General features: G+C 47.3%; 1 protein-coding gene across 1 annotated transcript; it reads right to left on the reverse strand.

Annotated features, from left to right (window-relative positions):
* Positions 1 to 6,200: 6,200 nt before the first annotated feature.
* On the reverse strand, positions 6,201 to 7,355 carry PFN3 (profilin 3). Its single transcript, XM_078650614.1, has one exon. It carries the CDS (start codon positions 6,718 to 6,720, stop codon positions 6,307 to 6,309), a length of 414 nt encoding a protein of 137 aa, XP_078506740.1. The 5' UTR covers positions 6,721 to 7,355; the 3' UTR covers positions 6,201 to 6,306.
* Positions 7,356 to 9,625: the final 2,270 nt, after the last annotated feature.

Genomic DNA, 9,625 nt, shown 5'->3' on the forward strand with positions numbered 1-9,625 from the left:
GGTTGCTTAGCGATATACGCAAAGCCAATCAATGAGTATGTGTTGCAAAGAAACTACAAGAAACAGTGAGTGGGTAAGATGCCTAAGGACATCTCATGCCCCTGCTTACAGACCCACTCAGAGACTCAAGTAAACACGTATAGGCCTACTCAGATACTCACGCACCCAGTCAGAGACCCACTCAGAGACTTATGTAACCACTCACAGACCCACTCAGAGACTGATGTGCCCACTCACAGATATACTCTGAGACTTATGCACCCACTCACAAACTCACTGAGAGACTCATGCACACACTCATAAACCCCCTCAGTTATTGATGCACCCACTCACAGACCAATAGAGAGAATCACACACCCAATTGCAGAGAGTTATGCACCCTCTTGCAGACCCACTGATAGACTTAAGCGCCCACTCACAGACCCACCCAGAGACTCATGCACCCACTCACAGAACCACTGACACACTCATGCACTCACTCACAGACCCACTCACAGACTGATGCACCCACTCATGCATCCACTCAGAGACTTGTGTACCCACTCACAGACCCGCTCAGACTTACACACCCACTCACAGACCCACTCAGACATTCATGCACTCACTCAGAGACCCACTCATAGACTCATGTGCCCACTCACAGCCCCACTCAGAGACTCACACACCCACTCACAGACCCACTCAGAGACATCATGTTTATAACAAAGATTTGAGTATAGGAGATTGGGTTATGGTTAGAAATTCAAGAAAAGTTTATGAAGGTGATTAAAAATTTTCTTTGCCAGTGCAAGTTGTGAGAGTTACCAAAGCTTCCATTTTATTAGAAGGTAAAGGTTGGTGGAGTAGAAGGCAACTGATCAAAATTTCCCCTGCAAAAGTTAACACTATTAAATGTAGGAGATATGTAGACAGTGAATCTGATTGGCAAACCTGGTTGCAACCAAAAAAAGAAGTGGGCAATTGTGATATTGATGTTCAAGTACCTGTGAAGATTGCCAATGAAATATTTGGCAACACAAGTTCCTCTCGTTCACAGGTGGTGAAAATACCAAGTAGGTTTAAAGACTAGGTATTGTATTAAGATAATGTTTATTTTGCTATAAGGAGGGAGGTGTGGTATGATGCCATTTAGAAGTAGATTGTAGGATTTGGACTGTTTGTTAGGAACGTTCTCTTCTTGAGGTTCTGACAGTGACCAGTATGTCAGTTGCTGCCAGGACATCAGGAGAGCTGGTTGTGCCATGTTGTGGGCACTACATGACGGAATAAAACTCACGCCCCATTACTACTTTGTGTGAAGATCACCTTTACAATTGCATTGTCAGTCAGGAGTTGGGAAATCATGGAATGCTTCGAGCCACTGACTGGGCCCAGTCAGCTGAAGTTGTGCAAGACTTAAGAGTGTTGTGTAGGACTGTATTATGGGGGGGGGGGCTTTCTTCATGGAATTTTCACTCCGGTCATGGATCTTCGTGGCCAGGGTATTGAGGGATTATCAGATTGATTATGTTCCTGAGGTTTTACCTTATGACTGTGGTGGTAAGGGTGTTGTACCCTAGGTGTAAGGTGACCTGAGTGAATAAGATGCTGCGGTGGAGAGGCTTATTTGTGTGCTTGCTGTTGTGCCCTCCGCCTACTATGGTAGGAGTGTTTCCTGGTGTGTTGCTGTGTAGTTTCTCAGGCACATGCATGAGTAAAGCAGTGTATGGTGCATGTGATGCAAGAGCTTGGAATGTGCCCTCTCATCTGGTGCCACAACTGACTGGCTGACCAGACAGCATAGATCTGGAGAATGAGCAACTTACATTGAGCTCCTGGTGGGGTTTCCACCTGTAACTTATGCTTGAAGTAAAGTTGCTAAAGGACCCTTCTGTCTAAGTGTCTTCCAAGCTTCTCACCAGTAACCTGCATTACAAAATCTTTTACAAAGCAAATCTTTTTACAATTTAGAGAGATAAAAATGTTCCAGAACTATAGCTACCATTTTGGTGAAGTGTTGCTTCACAACGGGGGAGGGTTGGCGTCCAGTATGGGAATGTAACATTTAATCCATTTAGAGATCTAATATTTGTGACACAGTGTAGTTCTCTGTGATATTGCTTGACAGAGTGGTAAGAAAAAGACATGATCAAGCATTGGCAAAGCCAATAGCTCTCGCCTATGCATGAGCTATTAGCTTTGCCAATATGTTTTAGCCATATTGTACATCTGCATGGCAGCTGTTCAGCATGGCTAAATGTTAGTGGTGTAGAGGAGAGTGGTGTGCAGTAACACAGAGTTGAATGGCAATCAGTGGAGTAGAGTGTTGTAGAGTGGAGTGGCAGAGAGTGTCATGAATTAGAGTGGCATAGTGGGAGTCGCGTAGAGTGACATACACTAGAGTGGCATAGAGTAGAGTGTAGTGGTGTAAAATGCAGGTACTCAGAGTGCAGTTCTGTAGAGTACATTGGCATAGAGTGCAGTGGTTAGGAGTAGAGTGGCATAGAGTGCAGTGGCATTGAATTCAGTTGCGTACAATGCAGCTTCATAGAACATTGTGGCATAGATTAGAGTGGTGCATAGTAGAGTACAGTTGGGGGGAGTGCAGTGGTGCAGAGTGCAGTGGCACAGAGTGGAGTGGTACAGAGGAGAGTAGAGTGGCACAGAGTGCAGTGGCATAGAATGCATTGGCATACAGTAAAGTGGTGTAGAGTGGAGTGGCGTAGCGTTGAATGATGCAGAGGGCAGTGGTACAGAGTAGAGTCGAGTGGCATAGAGTGCAGTGGTGCAGAATTGTGCAGAGTAGAGTATAGTGCAATAGAGTGCAGTGGTATATAGTGCTGTAGTGTAGAGTGGAGTAGTGTAGAGTGGAGTAGTGCAGAGTAAAGTGGCGAAGAGTTTGGTAGCGGACAGTGCAGTGTTGCCGAGTAAAGTGTCAAAGTGCAGTGGTGTAGAGGAGAGTGGCATAGAGGACAGTACTGCAGAGTAGAGTGCGGTGGCATAGAGTTGAGTAATGCAGGGTGTAGTAGAGTGCCATAGAGTGCAGTGGCGTAGAGTAGATTTTTTCAGAGTAGAGTGAAGTGGGGCAGAGTAGAGTGGTGCAGGGTAGAGTGCAGAATTACTTACGCTTTATTTAAATGTTGTTGTGTGCTAGAGAAAATAACCTTGTTCGTACCCCCATGATCCTGCAAGATTGTCACATAAATCCTCTCACTTTGAAGTCAGAAAAAGAAGTAAACAAGTGCCTTCAGAAGACAAAGCCTGACATTTGGCCTTGGTCTTTGAATGCACAGGATATGTGACAAGATAAGAACAAGATTTACAGGCCTGCTTACAGAAAGGGAGCACTCGAAAGAATACAATAAATAAGGTTTGTGCAAGGAAAGGTAAGAAATCAAGTAGGACAGTCAAAAACAAGTAAAGCCAGCAAATGTAAAGTAAGAAAATGTGACTTACAAACCACAAAGCCAATGTAAAGCATGGGCAGAATGCATTGCGAGGTCAACTTTCTGAATACCCCCAAATGTCTTTAACAAACCAGACAGCTGCAGTGTCTGGTAGGCTGCGACCTAAAAAGGGCATCAGGGAAGAGAGCAGAAATAGAGACATTGGGTGGTGGGCAGGCGGTCCCAGCACTGTAAGGGAGGAGGTGGAGAGTGGCAAAAATAAGAGTGAACTTTCACTTTAGGGTTAAAAGGAGATCTTCCCTTTTGTTAGCGCTCCAGGTATCCACTGGGGGTGTGGCGCCTGAGTAAGGGAGTGCATGTGTGGTGTCTCGCCCAAATTTCTCGACGTGGGTACTCATGGGAAGCGCTACATGCACAATTACACCAGTCACTGGAGCAGATCACATGGGGCCTTCTGGTTCAGAGCAAAATGCAGTCACCTGCCCGGGCGAGGGGGGGGGCAGCAAACTTGGAGCAGACACCCAATACAGAAAGCACGCAGCACATCCATGAGAAAACCCTGTGAGCCCTCACTCATAATGGAAATAAAATTCAGGCATGTCTGTGAAAGTTTAGGAGACTTAAATTCGCATTATACTCTTGTAAGCTATATCACAGTGTGCACGCACAGGAATTCCTTTGTGTAAATAAGTACGACGCCAAACAGCGAACAGGTGTACAGGTTTTTAAAGGCAGCTTTTCAGGTTCCTAGTTTTCACCCTTCACTAGCAGTTGATTGACCTCTTAGTCACTGCCGTCAATCATGTTGGTAACCAGTAGTAACAGTTTCCTACACTCAGAACCAGCAACCAACAGGGACATCTTAAGGATTTTGGGGGCCGTGGGCCAAAAGTATTTTGGGGTCCATGTTTGGAACCATCGCAAATTATGATTTAGTTTCCGGCTCTTTAATGTCCTCTTTGTCCAGGTCACTGACAGTGCACAGGCACACTGGTTCAAATTCTAAATATGTTTGCGTGTAATATACAGGGGTAGTGACGTGTGTTTTCAACATTGTAACCCAGCAGCAGCTCACTAATATTACTCCCATTTCTCATATGTGTGGCCCTATTTTGGTCTAAAAGAAACTATTTGTATGGACTTTGCATGAAAAATAAACCCAACATTTCTCTGCAAAATGTCTGTAAGAGAGAGACTCTCACACATCACTCAAGTTAAAAATAAATTGAAGGAAAATAGTATTTAAAATAATCTGTTTCTGAATTATTCAAGTTCATATGGGCAAGACTCAGCAGAACAGAGCTGGCTGAATTAGGGGGCACCCTGACAGTCTTGGGCCCTGGGTGAGAGCCCATTTTGCCCATGCCTTAAAACGTCTCTGGCATCCAACCAGTACAACTAAGTGTACCGTGTGCAAAACCAGTGCCACACCAGGAGAAATAGTGTCTAATCCATGGAACAAATGCATCATCAGAGAAACCATTGTACCCCTGGCAGAATCAGGGCTCCACCAGGAGAAGAAGACCTCCACCTGTGTAACCAAGGCGTCACCTAAGCAGTGGCAGCTCCTCCGCTAAGGCGGAGGAGCGTCGCCCCACTGCTTTGCAGCAGTGAAATAAAGGAAAAATAAAATGATAATAACTCGAGGTTATCATTTTATTTTTTCCCTGATTTGTCAGCTTTGTGGGTGGACGGGGCTGCCCTGCTGAGGGGAGGAGTGGTTTGCACTTCTTAAGTGAGCATGAATGTTTGGCCGGACGTCTCAAGCATGCCAAAAGTCTTGCGCACTTTGTATGTTCTCCACCCGGGCAGCATTACAGCATGGGAGGATTACATGCCCAGGTTGCCATTCCCTGGCTGAGCGCCGAACCACTGCGCTCAGACTAATCACAACGCTGCATTGCAGCATTGCGTTTGGATCGGGGCCTCAGCCTGGGTGCTTCCTGTTCCTGCAACATGGGCACAGAGAAACGATGGTGGGACAACAGGAGAGAGGTGCAGCAAGGGGGTACGTTTTCCCCCCTTTTTATGCCCCCTAGCCCCCCTACCCATGCCCCCTCCAACCCCGATACATGCCGGCCGTTCCTGTACCTAAGAGCCATGGTCCAGCAGGAGAAGTGTCTAACCAATGGAACGAGGGCAGCATCCGGGGTATCAGGGTCCCACCAGAAGGGTCAGTGTCTAACTGGCACAAGCAGTGCATTCATCAGAGAACCGCTCCCACAGGCAGAACCAGGAGAAACAGTGTCTAATTGGCTGAGATGGTACAACGACCAGAAAAACAGGGTCTCACCACAAGAAGAAGTGTCTAGCCACTACAACCAATACAGTAGGGTAGAGCCAGTGCACCACCAGTCACAGTGGTCTTTTACCAGAAGAACCAGTGCCACCTGCAGAACAAGTATTTCACTAGCAGAACTAATTTTTACCAGTACTACTATTATTTGATAGTGGAAGCATTCCCATTCTATAGAACAGTGCCTCACCAGAACAGCCAGACCAAAATCTGTACCAGTGGTACTGGTGCTCCAGCAGCAGAACCAGTGCAACACACCACAAAGCACCAGTGCCATATCGGATTAACCAGTCCCTGCACCTGCCTTTCAACTCCACCCTTCCCTCTACCCTTGTCTATTCCAGTTCTCGCCACCCTGACCCTCTTTCTCTCTTTCAGCCCTCTCACTCCTAGCGTCTAACTTCACTCCATCGCCCCTTCTGGTCTCTTTTCCTCTTCTCTCTGCTTCTTTCCTGCTGCTGTCATGACCCTCCCGCAGACCCACACAGACGGGACAGAGGCGGGTTCTGTTTTGATAAAGGGTTACTGCCTTTTTATTGTTTTCCAAATCCCTCTTGCTTCCTGGTCGGCCATCTTGCCAGCGCCTAAGATCGCTGTCAGCTCGCGTGCTGTTGGGGACAGGAGTTAACAGTCCTTAGATTTCATGGTCTTGATAATGTCATGCACTTTCTTGTTCAGGGCACCCCCGTGCACACCCTTCTGCCCCATCATGAAGACCAGGGCCTTGGAGGTCTTGCCGATGCAAATGGAGCGGCTGTCTCCGGCCTTGGAGCGCAGGTCCATCACCCAGTCACCCTCGATCATCAGGTTGTCACGGATGATGCTGCATTTCTTGCCAGCGATGGTTATACCAGTTTGGAGGAAGGTCTTTCGGTCCATCCCCACAATAACTCCCACCTCCTGAGGAGAAATGGCAGCCAGGAGCCCCCCTGGCTTGGAAGCCCAGACCGACTTATTGTCAGCGTGGCCTACAATCGCCACATCTTCTACATTCCTGTCCTTCAGGAAGGAATTAATGTATGTTTTCCAGTCACCCATTACACCTTAAAATAAATCCAAGCCTGGTGTCAGAGTGTGCTGGTGTGGAGGGGCAGTAAGCAGTTTTCTCCCTCCCGGGGTCTTGTGTATTGAGTCCCTATCAGGGATCGAAAGCGTGAGGAGAAAGCAGTTGTCCACCACCTGTGGTTTTATGTATTGAGTCTAGAAACAGTCAGGTTTGGTGGTTCAGCGGTCACTTGGGTACAATTGTGGTATTGCAGGCCTCAGCGTGCACGCGGCGTCAATACGTCAGCGTTGCAGGTGCCTCGCGCTTGGAGTGAGCTCCCATATGCGACTTTAAGTGCACCGGCCTCCCTGGCTGCCTTTTTCTGTCCTGAGATTCTGTATCACTGCACTGGGGCCTAGCAGGCGTGGTCGACCCGCGTGCCTCTGTCCTGGGGCCTTCGAGCGCAGGCTTCCTGGCTGGGGGTTCGTGTGCGCAGCTTCCGGCCCGTGGCGTCGAGGCCTAGGAGTCCAGGCCCCCAGGCGGACACACCTTTCTCCGAGAGCTCTTGTACCGCGGCTCCTCCGTCCCCGTCGCTCTGTCATCGACAGCCGGCCACTCCAGGCACACTGAACAGTTGCTATGACGCCTACTGCGATAGTACTGGCTGAGCCGTGATTGTGACATCCCGTTGATGGCTCCCTTATGACATCACTTCCTATGTGCTTTGTGTGGTGCTTCGCAGTGCTCCTTCATGACGTCACTCGTGCGTTCTCTTCAGGCTGCCAGGTATTCCCGCCCAACTCCACCCGTCTGCGCCCTTCACCCCGCATGAAGGGCGTGTACAGGGGATTTATGACAGAAGTTACAAATGCACCCACCATTTAAAAAAAAACGTGGCAGACATTTCAAGAAAAGTGGATACTCAAAAGCGACAGTTTTTGTTGCAAGTGAGTTCTAGACACTGTCATGCAGGACCTACTGCTGCAGAAGTTCCCCCCTGGCCCTGAAAACCTTTCTGTCCCAGTGGAAGCCGTGAGGGAGGAGGGCATGATACTTTTTTTTTTTTTGGTAGAATTATTCTTTTTCTCCATCTGAAAAACTTTCTCCAAGGAACCGATAATCTTGAAATGAAGCTGGTAAAACAGCTCAGCTAGTTTATGCCCCTGCAGCCTAAACTTGGCAATCAGGTCAGGTTGAAATCTGGCCCCTTGTCCCAGTCATGACGGCTGGCTCTCAAAGTTTTCAAAAGTGGCCCCCTCCGGTCATTATTGTGTTTTTTCCTGTCCTTTATGTCAGCTTTTTCCAGGGGGCGATGGACAAGAAAAAATACTTTATATTGGTCACTCTAAATAGGGTAAAGTTATTCCTTCAATGGCCCCAGCTCTTTCTAGGAGGTGGAGGAATTATTCCATTGATGGAGCCAAGGGTACCTTCATTGACAGAATACTTTTGGTCCCCTAATTTCTAAATGATGTGGACGGACGGTTGAGGGCAGAATACCCTGTCCTCCAAACTGTAAATCAGGCTCTTAGTAATTTGTGAAAAAAATACATTAGTATGAGTTTAATGTAAGTCAGATAAAAAAAATGTTGTAGCTCAGACAGGGGCGCCCCTCCACTAGTGCGGAGGAGTGTTGCCCCACTGCTTCTCACAGTGCAAGAAGCAGAAACATAAAATGGTAATACCTTTCCGTTATTACCATTTTATGTTTGACTGTGAGCGGGTGGGTGGGCGGTGCTGCTCTGAGAGCAGGGGAGGGGAGGAGTGGTGTGCCTGCCCACTCCAGAGTGCGCAAAGACTGTTTGGTCGGCCCCCTGGGGTTACCCAAACCAGTCATGCACACTCTGCCTTTTCTCCATGTAGGCTGCATCCCCCATGCGACCCCCCCTGCCTTTGCAACCCCGGGTGACTCCACACCCCGTCCATCCACGAGTCGTGCCGGCTGCGACTGATGTCAGAATGCTTAGAAATATGTAGAGATTCCATCTTTCCTGTAAACACCTATAGTGTACAAAAATTAAATATTGCCCTAAACATCTCCTTTCCACTGATCACTCCTCACGTTAGATAAACAGATCAGAAGAGCAAAACTGCTTCAACTGCAGCAATGATCTTGTTCTGTGACCTTTTCACCTTGGCTGATGGGTTTGGCAGGAGTCATTGAGATGTTCCAACTCACTGGTAGTACCTTATTATAGTTCAGCATCTATATAATTTCGTTATTATTGGTCATAAAATGTCACAACTCTACTGTAACAAGGCCATTACATATATGCAGGGCCACTGGAATTATGCAACAGGGGAGGGCCAAATTATGCGGCAGGGTTGAGTAAATTATTCGTCAAGAAAAGCCAAATTATGCGGTGTAATGCGGCACAATTTGCAATAGTATTAATTAATTATTTCATCATGTTTACACTTGTTGGCACTGTATGGGCATTGACTGAATCGCATTAGTACCAACTTAACAGCAAAATAAAGCAATAAGCAACAGATAGGTGACTAGTCAACCTTTGCAAAGTCCTTACACTGTGCAGCAACATGTGTCACTGCATTTTTAGTAACTTTTGAATCGTTCACGCTAGAAACAATTTTTGGGCGGGTAAAATCTGCAGATTATGCAATACGGGATGGATTATGTGTCAAATGCGGAAAATCTACAGTTTGGCGAAAATGCTGTGGCCACACAATCACATAATTCCAGTGGCCCCGGATACAGGTAAGAATCATCCCTCTTCTTTTCTTGTCAGCAAGCTGATTCCAGATTCTTTGGCTGGTGGGTCTAGGTCTATTTCACTGTTGTCTGTGTACCATTATCTAGACAAGCTACACCTCTACTGTGGTTTCCTGGCAACTTTGGCATCTGAGAAGGTTTGTAGGGACACCGTCAATGCAGGGTGGAACAAATTACCCATTAGTCACTGTTCTGAGCAAGAAGTCAGGAGTTTGCTGCGATGA

The sequence above is a fragment of the Lissotriton helveticus genome, chromosome 7, assembly GCF_964261635.1.
Source record: "Lissotriton helveticus chromosome 7, aLisHel1.1, whole genome shotgun sequence".
Lineage (NCBI taxonomy): Eukaryota > Metazoa > Chordata > Amphibia > Caudata > Salamandridae > Lissotriton > Lissotriton helveticus.

Bases quoted from the DNA above. Each gene is read 5' to 3' on its own strand.
- PFN3 (XM_078650614.1), bottom strand. From the start codon at position 6,720: ATGGGTGACTGGAAAACATACATTAATTCCTTCCTGAAGGACAGGAAT.